The sequence below is a fragment of the Cyrtonyx montezumae genome, unplaced genomic scaffold, assembly GCF_038088225.1.
Source record: "Cyrtonyx montezumae isolate F1298 unplaced genomic scaffold, pur_monq_1.0 scaffold_17, whole genome shotgun sequence".
In the NCBI taxonomy this organism is placed as follows: domain Eukaryota; kingdom Metazoa; phylum Chordata; class Aves; order Galliformes; family Odontophoridae; genus Cyrtonyx; species Cyrtonyx montezumae.
In genome coordinates, this window is record NW_027071903.1 from 474,458 (window position 1) to 501,292 (window position 26,835).

The 26,835-nt window shown below is 40.1% G+C and overlaps 1 protein-coding gene across 1 annotated transcript in view; it reads right to left on the bottom strand.

Moving 5' to 3' along the window:
• USP10 (ubiquitin specific peptidase 10) overlaps positions 1-26,835 on the bottom strand; it is a 40,793-nt gene that overhangs the window by 10,174 nt on the left and 3,784 nt on the right. Inside the window, exons 2-9 of the mRNA XM_065733098.1 lie at positions 14,484-14,552; positions 11,981-12,026; positions 7,185-8,210; positions 3,943-4,034; positions 3,102-3,211; positions 2,611-2,666; positions 1,149-1,252; positions 361-460 (exon numbers count right to left, since the gene is read on the bottom strand). Coding sequence (XP_065589170.1) covers positions 361-460; positions 1,149-1,252; positions 2,611-2,666; positions 3,102-3,211; positions 3,943-4,034; positions 7,185-8,210; positions 11,981-12,026; positions 14,484-14,552 — 1,603 coding nt within the window. The remainder of the gene's footprint in view (positions 1-360; positions 461-1,148; positions 1,253-2,610; positions 2,667-3,101; positions 3,212-3,942; positions 4,035-7,184; positions 8,211-11,980; positions 12,027-14,483; positions 14,553-26,835) is intronic.

A 26,835-nucleotide genomic window follows, 5' to 3' on the forward strand; every position in this document is an offset into this window, starting at 1 on the left:
ATACAAACCCTAACACTTATTTCAAAGAAAACTTTCCTCCATTTTTGCCAGTAGGACTTCTGAAATCATTTACTATGTTGTTTTGAATTAGCCATTAGTATAGAAGTCTCTGCTTCCAAACAGAGATCTTAATCAACAGAGGCAAAATGCACTTCTTTTTTCAGTCTACCGTGGAGAGAGCCAAATCTCCAGTAAACAATTTCAATTTAGAAATGAATCCTTGAAAGTATGGCACTCCATCCCTATCTCAACATCTAGTCCAAAAATTTCTGTGTATTGCATCATTAGTACAAAAAGAGGGGAAACATTTTTACAAACAAAAACTTGAATGAAATGAGTTTTACAACAAAGAAAACTAACTTTCATTATGTGGAGAGAGAAGTTTCTTTAGGGTCAGCATTTCTTCGTGTAGTCCATTGAGAATAAATCCCAAGTATTCTTCAGCATCCTCTTGTCTGCCCTGAATAAAATGTTTCTTCAATAATTAAATGGCATTTTCACGTTTTCAATTTAAAAGCAGATATAAGACATTCAACTTCTGGCTGTCTGATTAATTTTGCTAGTTATCAACTACTTAGGTTACAGAGCTTTACAAAAATCCAAGAAAACTTAAGTTATACTATGATATCTGTTCATTCTTATTTCAAAAAGAACCAACACAAGTAACCTACCACGACAGCAAATACTTTATAAATGTAATATGCAAGTTCTTATTTGTGCAACTCCCTTTGGAATTAACACTAACAGCCACAATCAAGCCTAAACCAAAACACGGTTTGAGTCATTATCTGTCATTCAAATTTAAACTACATCTGAAGCAGTGTCTCAGCAGACCTTCAACCATTCCATGTATAAACCCAAGCAGAAATAAACAACTGCACATTTCTAAAATAAAAATCAATGTTATCTTCTCTATAAAAATAGAGGTCATCCTGTTCCATTTGTCTCATGATTCTGCCAAATTTATCTGATGAACACCTTCATACAATTTAAGTCCCATGGCAGTCTTGGTAGTTCACTGCAATCATACAACCAGTTGATTTTAGAGATACGTAGGCAGGGAAACTGATGTATGGCTTTTACATCATTCTAATGATAGCGACTGCCCAGTGATGCAACTACAGAAGTCAAAGCTTTTTAAATCACACCTTCTCTGACAGACTTGACTTGATAACCGTCAGAAGTCTATAAATATACGTAGGTTCAAAGGCAGCTCCTGGTCGGATGTCCCTCACAATTTTATCACCTAAAGCTGCAAGACAAAGAAAAGTACATTCAGTAGCAGCACACAGAAGCTTTTCTACATTCTACTAGCGACGCTAGAAATAAACGTTAAAGATTTTGGAACCCCAAATCGCCTTTTATAAACAGTTTTATTACAGTTCCAGCCAAGTAACTCAAGTTTAGGATCCTTAAGATACAACTCCCACCCACAACACACGCATCATTCTGCACTGACTTAAACACGGACTGGAAAATTCAAAACTCTCTTTTTATATTCAACACTACGAAGATCACAATATCTACAACACTGCACGTATAAAGGACTATTCTCCTATTTTTTTTTATCTTTAAAGCATTTTTCGAATTATAATGGATCACTTTTCCTTCCTGCAAGAAAATAAATGTAAAAAAAAAAAAACAACCAAGAAACAGTATGATCCATTTGACATAGAAGTTCAACCTAATGGCAATACAAGGCATCAGAAAATATACTTGAAAAATAAAACACAATTTAGATGACCTAGAAGTAAAGTAAGTTGCATAAGACAGTAAGATTTGTTTTACAGAAACAAAACTTTAAAACAACAAACCACAGAAATGTCTGAACTGTTTGGAAATCACTGGAGCAACCAAGTCCTCATGGTATTTTCTTATAATGTTACATAAACACATTCCTGAAACTGATCTTTCTATAAGATTATATTATAACAGATTTGGTTTAGAAACAGAATAATGAAACCTATAAGAACATACTTATATTGAAATATACTTTATCCCTCACTACTTAACTGCCATTAACTTTAACATATCTTATTGAGAATCATATACTTTCAAAGTTTCCAGACTGCTATAGGACACACATAGGATGCAGGAGAACTAAAAGCCATTGCCTGCAGGCACTCCCTAACTACTGAAGAGAGTCTTTTCTTGTTCTGAAGTCACGTGTGTGTTGAATAGTTAAGAAAACACAATTGAGCAAGCTGTGAAGCAGAACAGCTGGAAATACATACGGAAAAAAATGGAATAAACACAGCGAATACCGAACAATTTTATTAGGAAGGGTATGTTCTTAGAAGACATCTTAGCGATTAAACAAACCCTCAAATAAAGCCATGTTCTTACACTGCTTGTACACTTGCCTACCAAGCAAAGAACATAAGGCCCAATAATGATTTCTTGATAAGAAACATCAATAAAAAGAAAGACACCCACAGGAAATTTAATGTAAACTCTGAAAGATATCAAGAAAACATATAAGGCTGAAGAGCCACAAAGGGAACAAGCATCACTATTTAGAGGTCTTAACTACACCAAACAATATAGATCCTTACCCCAAAGCTTTCTGATCATGTTTTTAAGACTTCCATTCCCCCTCCTCCCACTCACCTTGTTTTGCTTTAGGAGGTACAGGCATATTAGTGAACTCATTCATTAAACGAACACTGAAACAGAATGGAAGGAACAACTACACATGAGCAGCATGTAAAGACTTAAAGGGAAAAATAATAAGATAAGATCATTTTTATTACTGGCAGCCAAAAACCCTACACTACCAATACAGAAGTCCAATTTAAGTTCAGATAAAAATGAACTGGACTATCACTAGCATGCTGAGGTGGGAAGTCAGTTCTCACAGCTCACTTTTACACACTAATTAAAAACTGTACTGAGCTTAATAGGAATTATCTCCCTTCACAACTCAAGTACAAAATACTGAGTTCATTATGACAAGTAAGCAACATTAAAAAAAGCACAGTCTTTCATCTACCTATCTGCTTTCATCAACGGTAAACAATCATTTCTTAAACACTTCTCAGTGAGCTTAATCAGACCACAGATTCACATTTTTCTTTCAAAAAAAAAAAAAAACTACTTACAAACTGTCTATCATTGGTGTTGAGGTACACGGCCGCTGGGATTTTGAATACATTGGAATGGACTTCATTAAATGATACATTGGAGGGCAAGCAACCAAGGCTTGCAGGGTCTATGCAGTGGTATTAAGGAAACACTCAGAAAGCAATCTGTGTATTAACCAAATATTAAATTATATTGAAGATATGTAAAGCAAACAAATTCTTACCTATTCACTACAGTGGAACTATTAGATGGACTTCTCTCACAGCATCAGATGTTAACACACAAAAATCTTGCTAAAAAATCCCAGCACCTTGCAACACAGTGTTTTTACCAACACCTTAATAATTTCAAGAGTAAGCCAATCTTCCATCCTGCTGTAAAAGATTCCTTTTAAACCACTTCATTTATGAGGATGATACACAAACAGCCAGATTACCATGCTATTATACAACAATGGTACCAAACCAACAGAAAACTAACCAATCAATTGCCAAAACAAAGCCAATGAGGAAAAATACTTCCTTTAAGGTGCAAAAGAAACACTTCAGTCAATTTACAAAGAGTAAACGTAACTGGAATGTACAAGTTTGTGAGCTGAGCAGACCATTACAGTCCTGAACTATCCTGACTGTAAGAAACACTGTGAAGAAGACTGCAACAAGCTGCAGGGAACTCTGGACACTGCACTTGATGCAAAACACCCATGTGTTGTACAGATCCTAACATGAAATACCTGAACAACACACCAGCACGGTATGTGAAGAGTAAGGCTTTCCTAGAAAACTTTCAAATTAAACCAGGAAAACACAGAGAAATTAAGCACACTTCTATATATGAATTTTCCCAAGGTAAGGATACAGCATTGATGTAGCACCAGTTTCCTTTGTTGATGAGCCCTCGAGGTTGCAAAGACACTGGTTTATGTACTAGTTTTACATTTTCCAGTAGTTCTGCAGAATAAGAAACAGTACATTAAGCATCGATTAAACACACATGCTAGCCATCAAAACAAGTATTTGCTGAGGCTTTACAAAATCATACAAACCAGTTAACAAGATTCCCAGAAAACCTTAGCAAATAAAGCTGATAGTGCAGCCTTAGTTTACAGATTTCAGTACACACTACCTTACAGCACAAATACCTTAGTGCAAACAGGATAAGCAGATATTAGCATCGCTTTTCTGAACAGTGTGTTTTACTTACTGCTTCTAAAACCTACACGATGATATAATCATATAGTTCTTACTGCTTTCACACTTCTGAATAGATCAGCAACGGTATGAGTTTAAAAACAAGAAACCATAGCACCTAAGTTTAAATCTGTGGCAGTTAAGAAAGGGACAGTAACCAAGAGAGCTTTTCCTAGAAGCCTGACCTGTTATTTGGGTACCTAAATAAAATCTGCTCAAGGAAAATATTGAATCTGGCACATTTTAAGTTTGTGAAATAAGGACAAGCAGCATACAAAACTGTACAAAAAAAAAATAATGTGATTAATCACAGCAGTTAAGTACTGGGAGCATTGTTTGGTTTTGTAATAAACATAAGGGCATTTAAAGCCATCATGCTTCACACCACATGAACCTAAGAGCCGGTGCCATTTACTAGAAGGCACAAAGCAGCAACCAAGTGAAGCAGGTAGCAAAATCACACAATCCATGTCTTCCTGCTTCCACTTTCTAGGGCCATGGCCCCTGCTGTCAGAGGCAGTTCTGATCAAAACCAGAAGACACAAATGCAATTCCACTGTTACACGAGAAACCTGGCACCTGAAAGGGCAAGCAGCATGGCTGCAGATGAAAATTCTTCCCTGACTGCTAAAATGCATTTGTTATAAAGTTATTAACACTCGAGTATTTCAGAATACACAGTTCCAAATGCGTTGCCCACACATTCAATCTTCTCAATTATCCGCTACTGAAAATTAGGACAGACAAGAAAAACTCTTATTTAACGTGAACCAATACCCTTTTAGGTTAACTTATTTTCCTCAAACACTGAATAAAAATATTATTACGACTTTAGCATCCTCTTGTGGTCATAAAACCACCCTGTAAACAGTATCTTAAGCAACTGCATCGAGTTTTCTTCCAACACAAAAGATTTTTGCATTCAGTTATTACATCCCACACCACATCTGAAATTATGCAGTAATATTTACAAGAGCATTGTAAGAAAGCAAAATACACTTCAAATCACGAGAAAAGTTTCTTAAGTGTCAGAACTTACTATAAGGCACACACCACAACAAGAAGGAACTCACGTCCCGTTTGTTGGTACTTAATTATGGAACATGGCTCAAATCTAGAACAGTGTTTCCATGTTGGCTGTAGCATTGAATCCTTGTGACCAATGAAGTATTTCTTGTCTTGTTGTGCTACAGCCTGGGGAAAGCAAGGAATCACTGCACACTTCATGAATTTCTTTCAGATACTTGATGTTGAGAGTCATAGTATTCTTTTAGGTTCCCCCACTGATATTTCTCCTGCTTGCCAGAGCACACAGTGAAGTGACCATTCCCTGACTCCTTGCCAGATGCTCACAGCATGTCTGAGCCTCTTACTAAAGCTAACTGGTCTGTACTTTTTTCCCCAGCAAAGAGTAACGTGAAGTCTACTCAGGTGTTTTACTTTCTAGCTCTGATTCTCACCTCTTTATATCTTGTGTACTTTCATTCACGATTGAGGATTAAGAAGCCACAGATTTTTGCAGGCTGAATCAAATACCAATAAATTAATCTCAAGGTGCCTGTGAACCACTAATCCCCTGTAATAACTGATGAAATTAATCTGTCTGCAGAAAAGACAAGAAAAAATGAAGAAACTCCCTTCTCTCCATAGAGCAAGGCACTGTGTAGATGGAATCCAGATCTTCAAGGAAACGTTACATGAAATCAGGTGTGTCTTACCTGGAGTATAATTCCTAGCTAAATTAACCACAATGAGAAGATGGATGTCTTTTCACTGGAAAAGGATTGATACTCATATTATTCCTCTTCAACAGTGAGGATACAAAAGAATTGCATAGCAATATTGCTATTTTCATACACTAGAGACAAAAGAGAAGGCGCTGCTCCCACCTGGTGGCAAAAAACTGTACAGAAACAGTGTCTACAAAGTTAGCAAAGCTGCAGCAACCCAGACAAGCCTACAACTGCAGCAAGCAGTTCTATTACAGTTGCCACAAAATAGTTACAGATTCACCACCATCTGACAGCTCACATTAAGAGCATAATACAGTCTGTACACACAGATTCTTATCAACCATTGTCTCTACACACACATACTTTGATACAGCCGATTGTGTCTGTGACACCCAAGTGAAAAAGGCACAGAATAAGCTTTCCTCTCAATAGACAGTTGTAAGCTATGAAATAATTACTGAGTGAGCAAGTAGATGAGAGGCAGGTCCACAATGCAGGCCGTTCTGGACAGGAACCTCCACATCAGCTTCCAGTTACTGTAGAATGACGTCCCATATGAGCTGCTGCTGTGCTTGTAAATTAACTTCTGGCATAAATCAGTGGGATTTTGCATAAGCTTCTCTACACGCAGACTATTTCACAATTTTTAAGTAATTATTTCTGTTTAGTGACACAAAATACAACTAACAGGCTCTTTTTCTTCATACAGTTTCAGTTGGAAAACAATCACGTTCATGTTCTAGCATTTCTCATTACACCCACAGAGAATAACCAACAGCCAAAGCCTTTGTATCACACTCTTCCTGAACGTCCCCTTAGGACAGTTTCTTATGATTACCTTTTTAACAGGCAGTGAGTAGAATTGTTTCTGAATAATATACTTTCAAATAGTTAAAGATAATTCCTCAATATTTGCAAGACAAACCATTCCAACAGTACATCAAATCTAAGGACAGTTTCCTGAGCTCGAATTTTTGAAGCAGAACCTGCTTCACCATTACACTGCAAGAGATCAGGAATTTCAGCTACTATATATATATATATATCACACCTTCCACACTTGTGTCCTAACCATTAGGTAAGGAACCTTCTCCATCAACACCGTACGCTCCTGTCTACAAGCAAAGGTAATAGCACTCTTCTAACTCTTACATCCACTCATGTGTAGTAACTATACCTGCAATCTTTATGGCTACAGGATCCTCTGAAACTGGAACAGGCCCCTCTTTGACTTCAACCTGTTTTTCAGGGACCAGAGTAGATGTGGCAGGAGGGGTATACTTAGTCTCAACATAGACCACAGATGTGGAAGCAGAGGGCTTGGAATTGTGAAAAAGACTAGCCCACGATTTCGCAGGCTGATTAACATGGACTGATCCTGCAACCGTGGCTGTTGCCTCAGTAGTAGGTGAAGCTTCCTCAGGCTTAGCTTGGTCTGAGTCAGTGCTTTCCACAGTGTGCAATTCTACCCCATTGGCAGCTGTGTCCTCACCAGAGGATTCAAGTGTTTGTCCATTAGTAACGCCAAGACTTTCAGTAGTATCAGTACCAGCATAAGGCTGTACAACAGCTGTCCTTAAAGGGCTACCTCTGCCAGTCTCTGAGGGGATGCAAAACTGTTCAGAATTAGTAACCCTGCATACCTCAGGCTGCCCTGCAGTCCTGGCATTGTCTAGTGCGCTAGAAACAGAATCATCAGAAACAGCTTCATGAACGAAGTCCACAGAATTGTCCGGGCTGTTGCAAGTCCTTGGTGTGGCCAGAGAGGGGATGTCTCCCGTCAGTTCCGTATCCTCCGTGCTGATACTGTTAAGTCCCGAGGAATTTGCGTGGCCATTTACAAGAGCTTCTGTTGGAGCGATGCCATCACTGACGTCTTCCAAATAACTGTAGTATCCAGGGGGTCTTTTTTTCTTCTTTTTACGCTCCCTCTGTCCGAGGCCTCCAGACAAGCCGTCATTTTCAGCATTAGAACCACTATCCAGAGCGAGGGTTGGGTCAGAGAACTGGCAGTCAAGTGAGTTGTAGTTTGTTTCGCCAAGACTATCATCAGGAGTTTTCTGAGCAGGTGCACAACTGAGAATGAATTCCGGAGCCTGAGGATTCAGGGTGCTTGAAATACTGTAGTCGGTGTTATTCAGAACAGAAGACTCTGTCTCAATAACTTCATTGACACCAAATTCAATCCTCTGATACTCCTCCCCTGGATAGAAGAAAGTAAACCTGAGTTAATGAATGATATCTATCAAAAAGCTACAAAATACATATATAGAGATTTTCCTGCAACTCAGAAAACAAGTTAACACTCCCTCAGACAACAATCATTCTTCATATCAAGTCTAAAGACCATTTCTAAACATCATTTTCCTGAAATCTTTTTTAACCTGAGCCTTTCTTAAATGGAGTTTGTAATTTTCGAAACTGCTCATGCAAGGAGCAGCTGTGAAATTGGCCCACTAAGAGCAAAAAAAACCCAAAGACTTTAGTAATCTTCTGAATTAATTACTGAGCAGGTGCATACAGAATATAATCCAATATTTAACTTCTTCCAAAACCAGCTTTCTTCACAGAACATTAGAAAGCCCAAGCCTTTAAAAATAATCTCAGACTTCTTCTTTCTGGCACATAATTATTATAATCATTACTAACTGAAAAATATTCTTTACTGTATGGAAACAATGTGACTGCAGCTTTTTGAAGTCTGCTCTTCAGTACCTTATCACACCTCACAGTATGCTGCAGTATCACTGTATGTCATCAGTCACAGTATTGCAATTTCAAGGAACTCACTTTTACAGTGCACGTGCTCCAACTACTGACTACCCTGGTTATAACTACTTCCATAAAGAGCTCACATTGCAGTGCTTGCTGTTCATTTAGTTTTGCAGGTCTTTCTATGACACAGATGTCACTGTTTCAAGGACATTCATTACTACATCTTACGTTCCCTCTAAAGATGGGGAGCTAAAAAGCAGGTTTCAAACTGCTAGGACTGTTATCTGAGAACTGAACAATACCATTTCCAACAGAATAAGCTGATGCACTAACAATTTTGAAAGATTTTCTGTATCCAATGTCAACAGATGTTTCACATATATCATAGAAGTTCAGTAGAATTAAGGGGGGTTGTTTTTATTTTTTAAACAACAGAAGAGCAAACAACCATTCCAGAAGAAAAAACTTATCCACGCTCCTACAGAAATACTCCTATGGAAGAACAGGGTCTGGAGAATGTTTTGATATATATTCATCAACAAAACCATTCCAAAAATTCTCAAGTGCAATCTAGAGAAGTCAGATGGGAAAAAATAGTAACTGGGAAAAAAAAACCTGTGAAATGTACAGATTTATATAATATCAAATGAGGAGTACCACACATTCAATGTGTGCTGACATCTGACAAATGCAGTAACAAAATGCTACAAATTAACAAAAAATATATTTCACATGATCAATATCTCTCACGATTTCGAAGTATAATTTCATCCCAAAGTAAGTGTGTAAATAATTTCTTTTCTCTCAATGCTCTGATTTATTGTCCAAATGAGAAGTAAACACATCTGATGGCTCGACCTTGCTGCCAGTTAGACTGAAGGAAACTTGAAGAAAGAAAGACTCCCCTACCAATCTGACTTCACCAAATGGTACTCACAAGAGCCTGAACTTCAGACTTGCTTAGCCCTCCTCACACGTGCCTGAATGCCTTCTCCAACACCATGCCTGCCATGCCACCTTTCACCAACTAATTCTGCAATCGCTGCCTGTCACCACGCAGTACAGAGGGCTTAATTCTCTTTAAAACCAGCGGCCCAGAGGCAGATGGGTAGGAAGATGCTGCTGATATCCAAGTGAGAAAGAAGGGCTGGGAGATGTCGAGCATCACCCCACTGTGCTTAGCAGCAGCACTAACTGGCTCATCAGGGCTATTTGCAGCCTGACTCGCCAGGACACACTGCTCACAACCAGTCACTGCTTTGTTTGCTTGCAAATGCAGAGCATGGGTTTTAAGGGACACAGGGCACAAATTCACAACACAACTACTGCTAATTAGTTCATCTGCTTCTGTAGAAACTTGTTAGTTCACACACAAACCAAGAGCTTGTTCTCTACCACTGGTAGCATACAGCACTTTGTCAACCGCAGTGAGAACGAATGACTGTGCACATTTCAAATTCCTACCAATTCCAAACCATCTGGGACTTCTGCTTCTTCTTCAAAATCTCAGTTAAAGGAAAACAAAACAATAATGGCTTTGAAACAAAGAAAAGGGTTTCCTTCTGTGAGCAAGCTAAGTCTACCAGCAAAGAATGAGAGGTCCCAGGTGCGCCCTCCTCCTCACCAGCTCCTCCAGCAAGCTTCCTGCACTGCCCAAAGCTAACCTGGCAATAAAATAGTCCAAGAGAGTATTTTCTTCTGTTCTGGTGGACTAATCATCTTACCGTGGACTAGACAATCACAAGAGCTAACAACTCAGGACAGGAGGGGAGCAGAAAACAAAACATTGCTTAGAATTGCAGCAGGTTAGTTTAGCTGAAGGCACAACATGAACTTTGTTGGATAAAATCTGCCAAGAGCATAAGTGATATTCAAGCATTTAATACAAATTAGGAGACTGCAAGCAAGGAATTGAACTTCACACCTTGTAGCAGGATTGAAATAACAAGCATCAGTATCTACTCTACAGTTAGTCTACGGGCTGCCTGGCAGAAGCTCATCTGCCACGAGACCGTGTGAAGCTCATCTGAAAAATGGGAGGTAACTTTTTTTCCTATTTGTTTGGATTTCTCACTTAGCTTCTGAGCAATTTTGTTTGAGCAATTTTGTTCTGAGCAATCTAGTTCACAGTACAATGGGTGAACGGACTGAAACAGATGCATCTGTCACCAACAACATGACAGCATACTGTAACAAGTACCAGCAAATGCTCCCACGACAAAGTCTACCTACAGTAACCAAAGCTGTGAATACTTAGTACTAATTAGTCTGAATATTAGAGCCTCAGCTGTGATTTGATTATTCCTAGTGAGTATTAGCAAGTTTTTTAATTATGCAATAAATTTAAATACTGAGATAAGTAGAAAAAAATTGGGCTATGGGGTGACAACATGGTCAGTACATGTTGTCTCAACCTAATTACAAATATTCTGCATAAGCACAGCATTCCATTTTAGTTTCCAGTTTCTTATGCAGCCACCACAGCGATAATGTGCATGCACAGTACAGTGCAAGCCTGTTAAAGACACTTCTCAGGCAAAACCTAATTCACTGTCATTACCTAATCTCAGGGTTGGGAGGGATTCTCTCAGGATCTAGGAATGATCTGAAAAACATTTGTACAAACCAACTTTCTGTGCAGCTCGTTAACATCAAAATCCACGTCTTAAGAGAACACAGCTTAAATCCATAGTTAGACAAAGCAATACAGGACCGGGCACCTCTGTCACTGGTGACAGTTTGTACCACCATATACAGACCTTTAAATGAACTTCTCAAACTCCTACTTAAAATTACTTGGGGTTCTAAAACCAGACTTGCACTACATAAAGTTGCCTGATTCTCAGTAGTGCTGCACATCTGCTTTCATGAAGGGCCTTTTGTAACTGACTGTCTTATTCACTTTGAAATGCAAGGCTTAAGTTGCTAAGCATAAGCATAATAACTCGGTGCTCTTAAACATGTGCATTTGGGTCTTCATAAGTACTTCTGGGAAAGGTCCAGTTAAACACTTGGATTAACTGGAAGAAGATCTGGATGTCACTCGTATCCTTCTTGTGTACATCTGGGGAAATCTCAGCTTCCTTTCTCTTCCCAAAAATTCACAAAAAACACTCCACTAGCTTCTTCCATACCAGTTCACCAGCAAGCTCCAGCCCTTCACAGTTTTACAGTCACGTTCTGCGCTATTTGAGCAGGACATTAAGACAGTGGCAGCATGACTGAGATGCTGAATTATCACCATAATCAAACACTTACCTGTAGACTTAATGCTGCATGAAACTGTATCATTGTAAGGGGGAAGCTGCATTAAAAAAAAGGAAATGAAATAAATTAATTTTAACAATTTCATTTGAGACAACTGAATACGTTAAGAATAACATCATTGTTAAGGTCTAATTTTCTGAGTGTCTTGCACTCATGGTTCTATATTTATCAAATCCTGTACTGTAGCTTCAAGTGCCCTTGCAGATTACCACCATTACTGAAAGATAAAGATTATCTTGGTTACACATCTTAGGCTCATCAACTTCTCAACCACTCCACCTCACTGTATTGAGATCTCCCTTCATCAACTCACTATGATTTTAAAAACAAGAAACATATCTTTTCTAATAACAGCTGAAGCAAAGATAGACTATATTACCTGAGACAGGATAAAAACAGAGCTTTGTACAGAAGATATTCACACCTAAACCTTTTGATTCTCAGCCTGGTTCAGCTACTAGCTGAAACAGCTTCAAGGGCAACACTCTAGCTAACGTTAAAGTAATTACATTTAACAAGTATTTCTGATGATCAATCTAAGCATAACATAATTCCAGCACACAGAAACCATCTGGACTGTAAATCACCATTGTATAAAAGAGTGGCATTATTTTATGGACTCAAAGATTGATAAAGCCTTTTTTATTATGTATCCAGAGGTGGGCAATTTCTAATCCCTCTGTGGCCTCCCCCCAGACTTGCCCAGCAGCTGAATGCTTTCTCTCATGCCTCCCATATAAACTGGTTGCCACTGCTACATAGCAGCCCAGCAGCTGCCTAGAGAACAGCTGAACTCCTTCTCCAGTGGGATCCATTGGGCAGTTTGATGGTGCAATTAATATTGATACAGCAGTATAACAAGTTTCAAAGACATCCAGGGAAGTCTTCACTTCTGTAGAACTGAAAATACATACTACCTATTTAAAGCATTGTATACAACAGTGTGTCAGAGGTAGCCAGAAAATACACCTACAATTGCATTCTTAGCAAGCACATAAGGAGAACATATGTTACAAAATCCATCTGTAAACAACAGAACATCTTAGTACATCACATTTCCACATCAAAAAAATCAAAATCAATGGGCAGAGAAGAAGCTCCAACCTGTTAAGAACCTATTAACTAAATTAACACTGAACACTGATTATACATATTTTTAAGATGAAAATAAACTACCCTCATTAATAAACTGTTTAATTTAGAAACTTTTTCCAATTACAATGGCTTACTAAGATAGTGAAAAGAAATGAAAATAAAGACTAAAATAGCCTACCTACTGGTCACTATATACATATATATATACACACACACACACAGTTAATCACCAGCGTGTGCAGAGAAGAGATTTTTGAGTTTATTTGTTTCATGCAACTGGGTCATCTGAATAATCTCAGTCAACTGATATCTGATAGATCATATGTTCCAAGAGTCATTTAAGAAGAGACATCCTAGACAACTTTTAGCTTTAATTAGTCTCTTGCCTCAGACAATAAGTAAGGGACTTCAGAAGGACACCAGCACCAACAGGTGCTGGGACACCCAGGGCTGGCACTGTCCCCAAACAGAATGTATGTCAAACACCACTTCAGTTTTATCATCTAGCTCCTCTTTTCCATCATCCAGATAATTAAAACATCGAACTGAACCAGATCAAGGACAAATTCAATGAACATCTTTCATCAGTTTTTTATTTTGACAGCTAACCAGCAAGTGGTACTCTTGAGATAGGTATATGAAGCAATCTTGCTTCATTTTACATTGCAGGTTCATGCTTCTTCAACATACTCTGTGAGAATAACTTTAAAGTAGCCAAGGTTCAACACCTTCATGTTAGGATAACTGCTATAGGACACAAAAATCACACTGCTGTTACTGTATTTCACGGTGGGGAAACAGTAATGAAATCAAAAGAAAATATTACATGAAGATCTATTCTACACTGCTTCCCATCGCCCAGAGAAGACACAAAACTACCCCTAAAGTTGAGCAGATGTAGTCTTCTAATTTCTGACGCACTCTCATGGCCTTTAAGCACCTCTTTCACTGCTACAGGTGTATTATACAGGATACATATTGCATCAGTAAATAGTTTCCTATAACTTAATTTTCCAAGTAAGTGACATTAACAACACTCATCAGATGTCCAGGAGGAAGGAAGGAAGCACGATGGATACATCTGGATGAAAAATGTGACCTAAGGAGAAAACTGTTTTTCAAGGCTGAAAATTAGGACAATGGCATATTACAGTATTCTTCCCTGTATAGGAAAATGATTTCTTCACTCTCAGAGAAATAACATAGAGAATAAGAAAATGCAACAGCATCTGTATCATGTTCCAATCACAGGTACACTTTAGACAACTGCTTCAATATATCTTCAATTTGTAAATCAACAAGCTTAGAGAATGATAAAAAAAAGATAGTGTTGTTATACTTCAAAAATATATGTCAAGAGGTGTATCTTTAAAATGTTGATTAAAAAAATAGATCTTACCTCAACAGAGCATCGTGGAGTCACAAAGAACTGATTAAACTCATCAGGGCTGAACTCCCCGAAAATATACTACAAATAAATGAGAAAAAAAAGATCTTTGTTAAAGACCTACATTCTGTGAAATTCATTAATTCATAGTAAAGTGCTTTGTTTTATTAAGATATTGGCAACCAGACTGGCTCGTGTTGAAAGAACTTGCTTGCATCCCAGCCCTCATTTTCTTAAGTCTTCAACCATCAAAACTCTATAGACAATTCATTTCCCTTCAGATGAGAGAGGCATCCATAGCATGAACTCCATCTCAACCCATGACCAGTTCTAAACCAGCAAACGTAGAGTCAGACACTAGAGTTGTGTCACAAAAGCCCCAAACAGCATCAGTTTCACCTTCCAGAACAGCACAGATACCTACACTTCACTTTCCCCATGTGATGCCAACACATACGAACACTGAGCTGAATTGGTCCAACCTCACAGGGGAACTGCTTGTCTTACACTGCCATTTCAGTTCATTTAAATGTTAATAATTAAGATATGAAAAATTAAACTACTACTAAGAAGTTTAGACAAAGAAGTCAGGTTGAGATGAGACAGGATCTCGCTTTCCTGTGCGAGAAGTATGGCCATTCCCCATGTACATTTGGGACAAACTCTGCTCTCACATACTAAGACAGATACCATTTTATAGAAGCACCAGGCACTGTACCTTTTGAATAATGCAGTGTCACACCTTTAGGGCTACAGAAAGCAGAGCAGCTAGGAAAATCCATGTGTACTACCATGGATACTACATGAACCAAAGTACATAGGGCAATGCGAAAATCCCACCAAAATAACAAGATTGTACTGGTGAAAAGCTAAACTTCGTTACTCCGAGGTCTTCACAAAATTTCTCTTTGAGACAACAATTAGGCTTTCTTCCAAGCAAATTACACGCAGTAGTCAACCATGAACACGGTAGCTCACAAGGCAGAGGAGGAATAATGATGCTTTAGTGGTTGGTGACCCCACCCACGGCAGTGGGGTTGAAATGGGATGGTCTCTGAGGTCCTTTTCAACCCAGGCCATCCTATAATTCTATGAACATCTGAAGGAAAATTTGGTCTTTCACAAACACTGGATTTCGGAATAAAGCTCTGTCAAGATGCCACAGAATCATGAAAACTTCCTACTGTAGTGCTGCCCCTAGACTTACTTTAAAGATACATAATCCCCAAGAGGCTTAATTCAGAGTTAAATCTGATCTACCTTCCAACTACCCTGCAGCCTACGCACAAGCTTTCTGCTCCAGCTCCCTAGCATCAATGCTCTCTCTTTTTAGCAGTACGTATGCTGCACTGCATTTCTCCTGCTGCTCCCCAGATTATCTACCTTTAAAGAATAACCATCAACTTTGCATTAACTGCATTCAGGGAGCCTTTAAATAACTCAGAAGTCTGGTGAGCTCCATTTCTGCCACAGATGATGAACAGTGAGAAAATACTCTCCAATTATGAATTTCAACCTTTTTCCACTTGCAGCTAATAGTAGAAAAGCAGATGGAAAAGGGCAGTCCCTCCTGCAGGGGGCTGAAGAGGAGGAGACTTCGAGGAGCTCTTGGGAGAAACAAATCCACCTCTCCCACCTTCCCACAACCGCTTCCAGACCTCTGCCTATAATGGAAAAACAAAGCAGTAAACCTGGGAAGTACTGAGGGATCCATTCCATTTAACAATTCACAACTGCAGCCAAATTTGATCATATGCCAGACATGTACAATATGTTATTAAATGCATCAAAATAAACATTTTAATTAATGAAAGTAATCGCATAGGAACAACACAAAACACTCTTCTTACACCACACGATCAGAAGTTGATGGGCTTTCCATCACTTTGATTTTTTAAACCATAAAACCAAGGTTGCACACAACATACATAGAGTGACAAAAGTCAAAGCCAAATTTACATGTTATTTTAAATCAAACATCCTCTGTGCAATTCTAACATGGGACTTCTTCCACATGAAGCTGCCAATGGCACGGGTGCTCCAAATTTTGATTAAAATTTATGTTGTCAGCACTTGAGATTTATTTGCTTTATTTCCACCTATCAAAGCGTTGTGACTAAAGTTCTGGGACTAAACTCAAAACATTCTTATGTAATATGAAGAAGTGCTACACACTACAATCAGATACAACAAGAGTCCTGAACTCTTTCCTGTCAGACTGAATATAAAGAGACCTTCATCTCCTTCTTCAAGAAATCAAAAACTGACACGTTAGGACATCATACAAACACTCTGCAGATGTAGTTTCTTTTAAAGATGTCTATCACTTCTCCAGTGTGTTTTTTCTTTAATACAAGCTAGGAGTACTGGATGAGCCCACTGAGGCTGCATTTTCAAAGCTTGCTGACTTCTTTCATTGCTCAGCCTTTCACTGAACACTGCAAGGGACAGAATTCCTGTGTGTCACATACATGTCTCCCAAATTTCTTCTGTCCAATACCTCTTTTCAGAGCAACATCCCCCAGGATTTCTTAATTGCCATTCAAAACACCAATAAAATTGACAAAATAAAGCTGAAATGCCTTTTTAAATTAATCCCCATAATTTGATTATGATAACGTGGAATGTGTGCATTCTAGCAGATTTTATGCCATTTTGAACAAAGACTTTTGTCAATGACACCATCTTTAAATCTTCAATACTAACTGCATCTGTTTGTACCACAAATTACAGGACAATTAACCAAATAAATCCTCCCAAGACAATGTTTTCCATCGCACACTAATGAAAGCAGAAGCACTTCACTAGCTCTACAACTGATTACCATAACCAATCAAGCAACATCTTAACTAAGCAAACAAAAGCAGCAGCAACACAACTAATTCCAAGGAGGGGAAAAAAAAATTCCCTGAGGACTCCAAAGGATTACAGTGCCTGACCTGCAAGCTCTCCCCATGCCGACTGTGGGTAGTTATTTTTTTGCTGTGCTCTCCTCTAAGCACTTCCAAAATATTACCCCCTGCCTGGAATGCAATCTCTGCTGCTGTTCCAGTGCAGCCACACGAATCCTCTCCAGAGGAGCACAAGGAGGAGGAATACACATTACACAGCGCCTGTCCTAGAAAAGCAGGTAGAAATAGCACTGCTCACGCATCATCATCTTGGCATCACCCGTGCAATGAGAAAGCTAGGAAAATGAAGTGTCAATTCTTGCTTTCAAGCAGCATTAAAGTGGCTTTCATCTGATAACCAACGGCTTCAGATCTCCCAGTCAAATTAGTTTCAATTGCAAATGCTTCCACTTCAACTGCTTCTCCACAAGAGTTAAAAAAAAAAAATGAAGCTTTTACTTGCTGCTGGCAAAAAATAATTCCACTCTACCTAAGCAGAAGGCACAACAAGTAAAAACTAGTTCACATACACATGAACTATTTAATTATTTCACTTATACCACAAGCTACACAATCTTGCTCACCGAGATAGCTTTCTTATTAAGTATGCTTTGTGGAAGTTCTCAGGATAAGATGAAGCAGAGGAAGGAATTGACCCCTGCAGACAGAGGTGGCAACAGAAAGCCCCATGTAGGAGCACACCTGGGTGCTATTTGTAGAGAGAACACTGTTGTAAGCCATCCCAGCAGCATACAAAGTGCTTCTCTTGCACCCTCTACTTGACCCAAGTATTTGGTCAAGTTTGTCTTGAAAAGGGAAAGACAACCTTTCATCAGCTCCCCCTCCTTTTGAGGCTGAAATCCATGAAGTCTTACCTTAGTACACGGACCATTACCTGTTTGAAAGATCACAAGGCTTCATATCAATCTCCATGAAACATATTGCTAAGATGCCTATAAAACAACAACATAAAATGGACAAGCTCCCTTACTGAGGAGCTAAGACCAACCACTGTCCATTTTCACAGCTGTATCACAGCCAAAACAGCAGTATTTTAGGCAAATAACTTTCTGGAATGAAAAATGCTATGCCAATACATCCTCTAGAAAGACTGCACAAAAAGAAACCGAATACTACTTAGTATTAAATCGCTTGTTTTTATATATAAGAACAACAGAAATGAAGTTGTATTTCAGAGCAGAGGGGTTGCACATAAATGCTTTTAACAGCTGAAAACCCAATGAATTGTGAGCTAACTTAGTACAGCTTTGAGACTTTTCTCACTAGCCTGGAGCTTGGAACTAGAACACGAAGAAATGCACGCAGTGCCTGGAGAAAGATCTGAGCTAGGTAAATGTAGGTCAGCAGAGACCATGAGTCAGTGCAACGCTGCCTTTCTACCATTTAAGCAATCACGGGCTTAAAATAAATAAATGGCAACACTGCATGACTGTGCTCTCCCTTTTTTGCCAGTTACTGCTCGCTTTCATCAACGATGTAACGTGCAGTCAGAGCCATGCACCAAACAGTAACCATAAAGATACGTGCCAAAACTCTAGCTGATTTCTTACACCAAAACTAACTCTGTTCATGTACTCCCTTTGTTTATTACCAAAAATAAGGTACTTACTGGAGTCCTTCCATTTCAAATGAGCAGCAGCTGCCACAGAGTGTAACTAGCTCCAAGGAGCTCGCTATAGTTAGGGAGGGGGAAAGGTGGAGTAGAATAAAAATCATCCCATCACTTTACTCAGATATCATTTACTTTATGAGCAGCATACCCTCCACGCCCATGGGAAGACTCATTATCTTCCATCCTCCAAAGCAGGGCTGTCTCAGCAAAGCCACCTCCATATTTCTCATTCAGAGTTTTTCCCTCCAGAAAGAGGCTCCAAAACAACAGCCACTACTTTACATATTAAGGAATGCTAGAATAGAAGGTAAGATTATGTTTTTAATGAGAGCTATACTTTTATCATTTTCTGGGGAACTTAAAGCAGTCACGCAGTGGCAGGAGGGCTATAGCTATATTTCACAGAGCTTTTAACTGTTTGCAAACTCTAGCTTCAAGCTGGCTGCTTGCAATTAGCAGACATTGAGTTCAATGTCGTGCCTGCACTGAACTTGTTACCGACGAGTGTGCAAATTCTGAACTTTGCCAATAATGCAAAAAATAATAATAATTAATCTGATTTACTGTGGCATGGTAAGCACTGCAGAGGGTGAAGCTGGAACATGAAGTTGTTGGAGAACACAGCCAGCCTAACTACTGTTTTGTTATACATGAGACAGTCAAAACAACCTCTTACTTTATCTAACACTTCCCAGCAGAAATAGCTCGGCGTCAGCCCTCCTCCTCTGCCAGACTGTAACCATTAGGGCTGTAACCTTTGTGCAAGATACCTACAGCAGAACAAAGCGCTAAGAACGCACTAAAATTGGTTTTACATCTGGAGAACACTGTTTTGGCCACATTAAATAGCAAACTGCCTTCGAACAGCTCACACAAACCCACCCAAATTCCAGGCAGACAATATAAATTGGTATCTCCCTGAATTTTACAACAAGTTTAGTTAGCAAGTATTTTAGCAACTGAGATTTTAGAAGGATGGTTTCCAACAAGCTTCTTTCCACTTGTGGAAGAAAAACACATGTGCTCTCCTTCCTACCACCCTAAGTTTGCAGCATGGAGGAAGCAGCACATTCCTGGCCAGGAAAGGCAGGATGCCCATGGCTACCAGAACAAAGGCGGGCTACCCTGGAAGGGCTGCCAGCCAGCCAGCAGCAGAGGTGCTTCACAGCACCCAGGCAGCAGAACATTCTTCTTCTGTACTTGCTGTACCTGCAACTCAGCTCACAGGCAACTGTTATCCTCCTCATCTGAAATGAGAAAGAACAAAAAAAAAACCCAAACGTCTGATAAGCTTGCCTAAGTTCAAATGTGTTAAGGTTACTAAAGAATTTGGTAAGAAAATCTTCAAGAAAGCCCTGAGTTTTAAGAAATTAAACGTGTTTGAATATAAGCCCATTTTAAAGTGGTTTAAGGAGATTACAATTGGCTTGAAGAGGCCAAGGAGGAGGAAACAAACGTTAAATGGATCACAGGATCAGAAGTTAACAGCGGGGACAGCACAGAAGAAAAATGGAAAGAATTAATCTGTTTCAGTGAGACCACTCTCCTCTCCAAAAGCTGAATTATCACCCAAAATTCTGGAACTGCATAAGTGTATGACTGTCAGAAGTGCCTGTAACCCAACCACAGCAGTCTGTATCTCAGCTCCTGTTCCCCTCTCTTGTGAACTGCTCCATAAGCTTAAATGGCAGATGCCCTTTTCAAGGCAGTTAAAGGTGCTAACCTTGCAGACACTGCCCTATGGGGCTCCAGTGGCACACTACTATTTAAGGTAAGGAAATTACACCAAAACGTTAACGCTTCTCAAATCAAGTACTCAAATGCAAAGCTGTGTAAAAATGAAGACAGCTCGTATCTTGACTCCCATTCATTTGTGTGCACTCAATGTATTCTTTGGTCATTTCTACTGTTCACAACTTCTCAAAGGAATAATACTTCTCAAGATCAATACAGACCCATCCCAGGGGATGATGTTGCACCACACACTGTTCTTCTAATTTGTCAAGCAAGCTAGAAAGCACACTGGGACATAAAGAAATGCGGGGAAAAGAACGGATAGCTTCTTCATAAATGTAGTGGAAAACTACAGTCTATCCTTAACAGCAGCAAAGCCGAACAAGGCACCCACACAACACTTTTCACAAGCAATTACTCAAGGTAGGACTTAAGGTGGCTAAGATTAGGTGAGGTAAAAATTAGCTGTCTGGACTCTCAGCCTGACAAGGAACACAGATTAGCAGCTCAGAAGGCAACTGAGCCCACCCAGCAGGGCTGCTAGGCCTCCTCTTAAGGCCCAACATAGCATTGCAGCCTACATCACTGAAGTGCTGAGGGCTCACCTACACACCATGCCAAGTCCTATCCAAACCAAACTGGCCAGCAAAAATAAAAGACAGTAAGACAATGCAGATGCTAACGATACTCTGAGCCTACACATGGGTAACAACCTGGCATGGCACCATGCATTTAGCAGTGACAGTAAGAGAAAATACTGCCTGATGATGAAAACCAAGTATCATCTGCTGCACTGCATTCCCCATAGGCACAGCTTTCACTCTCCTCTTCCTCCTGCCACAATCCCAATCCAGCCTTTTCTCCTGTGCCAGCCCTGGCGCTCACTGAACAGATCCAGGCTGCTTCTCTGTGCTGGGGGTGGGGACCTGAGGAGAGGAACCTGTGACAAAGCAAAAGATGCAAGAAGTTGGGAGCAAGGAGTGAGACTTCGCCCTCTGCAGCTACAAAACTGTCAAAAACAGGCTACAGCCTCATAGAGAAACAGCTGAAAATCAAACAGCAACCTGGAGAGAAAAAACAAAGATTGGTGAACGAAACAAGGGGTTCACTGAAGTAAAACGTGCCTAACCACATTAAAAAAATGCTACCTCTCCAATATTTTTAAGCTAACTGTTGAGGTTTGACAGTAATTGAGCAGAGGTTCTTACTCTGTTGTCCCTCTGCAGGAGCTCAGGTCCTTTCCACCAGCTCATCAGATGACAAATGTGCTGCTGGCAGATAGAAACTGAAGACACTACCTATTGTTTTGATTCTCAGCACACACGCAGCCATCCATCTCCTCTCCCATTCTGACATGTGAGAGGTGGCAAACAGAAACCTGAGAGAATGCAGCAGAGAATGCAGCACTGCCCATGGCAGTGACTTCTTGCTATTTTGCAGGGGTAAAGAAGTTAAAAAGAAAACTGGGACACTGTGAGTGTGCCACCTCCTCCAGGGAGGTTTTAACTGCTTAAGTACTTTCAACACTAAGTAGTAAAAATGAACTCACAAACTAATATAATGCTACAACTAAGTCACGGATCCTAAGGATGTGAAACACCCTTATTTTTAAATGGCAGCCTTAAAAGCTGGACATGATTATGGCACCACATTTACTGTGCAATGGTAACGCTGTTGATATTAAAACCATTCTTAGGGAGCTCGTTTCAAAAGTACACCACTGACAGTGATGCTGCATCACGTCTTCTCTTACACAAGGTCTCCTGGTAGTGCTCAGCTTCCCTTTTGCACAAATGAGCAAGGAGAACAACGACTCAGCACCCCCACAGCCTGGTTCATGCCCTCACCTCTGCAGCCTCAGCTCCTCCATCCTCTCCCCAGCAATGCAAAGGAGGTGAAGCATTTTCAGGCACCTTGTATAAAGAGCAGCGGGTGCCACCTGATCTGCAGCACTGGAGCAGCCCAGCAGCATGCTGAAACCCAACCTTCACACTTCAACCTGCGCACTGTGCATTTATTGTACTTCCCAGTACCACCAATTTAGGCAGCTTGGGAAAGAATGCACTAATGTGAGCATATGGTGACTTCTTCGGACCCATATGATGTAAAAAAGAATGCTTGCAAATCATAAAAGCATTCAGTAAATACAATCAGGCACTCACACTACTGTCTGAATGGGTTGTTTTGTAAATACAGACAGAAAATACAAACTAAGTTTCCAATGACTGGTCTGCCATTATCAAACACTGCAATTTGGCTTCTCAGTGAATAGATTGGTGTGTTGATTTCTTATCACAGAATCACAGAATCATAGGGGTTGGAAGGGACCTCTAACGATCAAGTCCAACCCCCCTGCCAAAGCAGGTTCCCTACACCAGGTCACACAGGTAGGTGTCCAGGTGGGTCTTGAATATCTCCAGAGGGGACTACACTACCCCCCTGGGCAGCCAGTTCCAGCGTGTGTCACACATGTAACTTCAAGCTATCATTTTGAAAACAATTTTCTTGGGCTTCTGCTTAGATATCCATTAACTCAGATAAACCTAAAAGCTCACAGATTTAACACTTAATCTACGCATTGCCACATTCATTAGAGGTGCCAAAGATGTTGCAAAAGGCATTTAGATGCTACTCTGGATGAGGAGAAAATAAAAAATAAAATAAAATAAAAGCAACCAGTCTATTTCAAAGGAAGATGCTGCTGGATTGGATTTGAAAACTGATACAATTTTTTTTTGTGTTAAAACTTTGAATATTGACTGTTTAGGCTCAAGAAGTAGAACTAAGGTCCTTTTTCTCTGTCTGAACAACAATAAACAACAAACACATCTCTTACAAGAAAACCATGTGGCTTCAAGTCTACTGTCAAGAAAAGTACTTAATAGTCTAAACAGATAGAAAAACAGAAGCATCTTTAATCATTCTTAGCCCATTTAGCATATACATTTGCTTGACAGCAGCGAGACATCATATAGTATGTTTTAAGTGAACTTGAACACAAAATGAGTTATTTTATTGTTAAATGGACTAATGCAGTATTATCCAGAGCTGCTTAGGGGAACAAGAAAATCTCCAACGCCGTGCAGCCTCCGAGCACAGCACCAGCAATAAGCTGCAGCACCACAAAGCAAACTAAAAACAACATCATCAACTGCCTTCCTCATTCCAGGAGTCAGCGCTGATGAAAAGTCTGAGAGATCTCTATTTTAAGGATGCAATTACAGCTAAGGCGAAAATCATAATGGCCTTTACTTGACAGTCATTAGCACTAAGTGTAATACACGCCCATAGCCCTCATCCTCCCCAGTTAACTCGGCCCTTTGCAGTCCTTTAGACATGCAGCAACAAGAGGGACCACCATCATCCACCTGAGAATGCAAACTTGTTGACATGGGCAAAGCCAGCAGCTTTATTCCTGCTCTGAAGGCTGGCAATTCCTCTTTCATCCTTATCACAAATATTCTATGCCTGTATTTTTTGTCAGCTGCAAATCTGGGATTGTAACTTTATGTATCTCACTATTAAGGCACATTAACAGTGCAAACAGTTTTACAAACGTGTTTTCACTGTCTGCAATTCACAGAAGTTCAGGTTGTGAGGGGACCACAGCCTGCAATCACAGCTTACAGCCAAGAAAACGAATGCTGAGAATTGCCTAAAAAAGTGGTCTTGGACTTTTTTCCAATTGTGTAACAACTAACTACAATTTCTCACAGAACCTTGCAAAAGGTGGCAGCTTTGGTTTTGTATCCTGAAGGCAGCAAAGGAACAGCAAGTGAGGTTTGCCATGTTTTATGGACAGTTACAGCACCACTTCTTTCTTTAGCAACAACCAGCTATTATTAGAGACCATATGATTCAATGGGTAGACTGGTTGACTGAACTCTAAGAGAAATAGATCGTTCTTACAATTCAGCCATTAACTTGTGCTGACCAGGACTCTTTCTCCCTCTCTGCTCTGCTTCTCCTTACATCACACCACGGTCAAAGAACATTGAGTATGATCAATTTAATTGTCTACTGCTACCATTGAGCCATGCAGCCTTTTCCATTTGCCTCTTCATCCATCCTAATTCTTGCTGCAAGAAACAAAGAGACAGTCAGTATCTCACCTCCACCTCCCCTTTATTCCTGCCAGTAGCTTCCTTACTCTTGCTCTGTGACAGAGAGTTATCTCTGAATTGATCTCTCCCTTTAAAACAAACGTGAACCCGACCAACCACGTAGCAAGCTCTGCAAGAACTTCAGCAGAAAACCAGGAGAGAGCAACCCACGTTTGGCACTGCATAGCACTGTGCACTGCCTTTGCACAGAGGTCAGTGTGACTGAAGGGCTCATTCCTGCCACGTGACAGCAGGGATCCACTCCGCATCTCAGGGCTCTTTGCTGCTAATATCAGCTGGTTTTAAGCCAACCTCAAAACACGTGTGTTTTTGCAACAGTCTAAAGAGCAAAGTATATAGAGGTTCCCACTGAGATAGCTATGTGCATATGGCAAAGCTGCTAAGCACCCACGGGACTGCTACCTTGACACTGTAAGATCACCACAGGGAACTCGTTGCTACACTACCTATGAAGGAATCCCACCCCAGAAGACAAAACATTTCCATGACAAAAAGCTTTTGCTTCTTCGCAAGAAGCATACATGATTTCTGTGTTTTAAATTACACTTGTAAATCCACCAGCCTGCAAATTTGGTGGGGAAAACCGGGGCAGGAAGCCTGTGAATCACTGCAGCAGGCTCGGACCGTATGAAAAAACACCCTGCTGCACTGAGGGAATACAGCACTGCTATTTCTGCTGCTGTGCTCAGTTCAGTTCAAACAAAGAAGAAAAAAGAAGTCTTCCACACACAGAATTCTTTGGAAAAAAATTATCTTTTTTTAATGCGTCTTTTCTCACAGCCTTTGAAGAGCTGTTCTTCCATCAGATGGACATTTTCCTCCCCCAGCTCAAAGCTGAACCCCAATCATTGTACCAAACTGCTACCGGACCCTTAAGCGATTTTCCACTTCGTGCTAACATTACATTACAGTAGAAGCTGACCCACACACCTCTTTCCAAACCTAATTCCAAGACAAGCAACTATAAAACTGCCATTCATTAATTCAAATACAACACTGTCATAATACAAATCCCCAGAAGCCCTTTTGTACATTTTGAGATGACACCACGCTGATTTCTGTGACTACCATGTAAACGTACGAGCACTTCCCTTCATCCTGTGTCAGCCTTTGCTATGTCTTTCCACAAGGTGTATGCTTTCAGCAGGCCTTCCACAATCCCTCTGTCAGTGCTGCTGTGATTTACGCTTCCTCCTGCTCAGCTATAGGTGAAAAAACCCGACCCAGTGACGCGTGCTGAGGATTAACAGATCTTACGCTGTCAAACAAGGAGAAAAGTTCTTAAACGTGTTTAAAATACCGAGAACATCTGCAATGAAATTTAGCCAAATACAAAGCGAAAAGGACCCGTGGACTTCCAAGTTTTATTGTCACTTACCACGAGTGCTGATCTAGCACAATCCTTTGGCGTTTTAAAAATAACCCACGTGGCACCATTATTGGCAACAACGCTTAAAATACGCACTGCTCAACCTATAAACTGCAATGTAATGCAATCGAAGCTTACGAACCCAATTTTAAAACATTAGCACCTCCATTTCGGCGTGTTGCAGCACATACACGTGTGCACACACACACCTCTCACGCCGTGAAGCGTAACCCTTTGTTCCGTAATCCCGGGTCGTATGCTTAATGCTCACACATAAAACACCTCCGTCGAAAACCGCAGTTCCAGCATGTTTAATTCTTTGGAAATGAACATCCACGTTGCTGAAATGGCACCAGTGACAAATGACTGTAATCCAGTGGCCCAAGGCCAGCAAGTTCTATTACAACAGCTCTGCCCGTTTTGTACTACCCAGCATGCTGCACGTACATCACCGAGCAGGAATCAGACAGCGTAGTTTACCTATAAGCAAAACCCCACTTAACTTCACAGCTATTTCAACAGCTACACAAATGGAGAAAGCAGTGTGTCTGCCTGACCGCCAGGGAAAGAAAATTATTTATTGCTAAGTAAATAGTCGGTTCTGCTGTAAAAC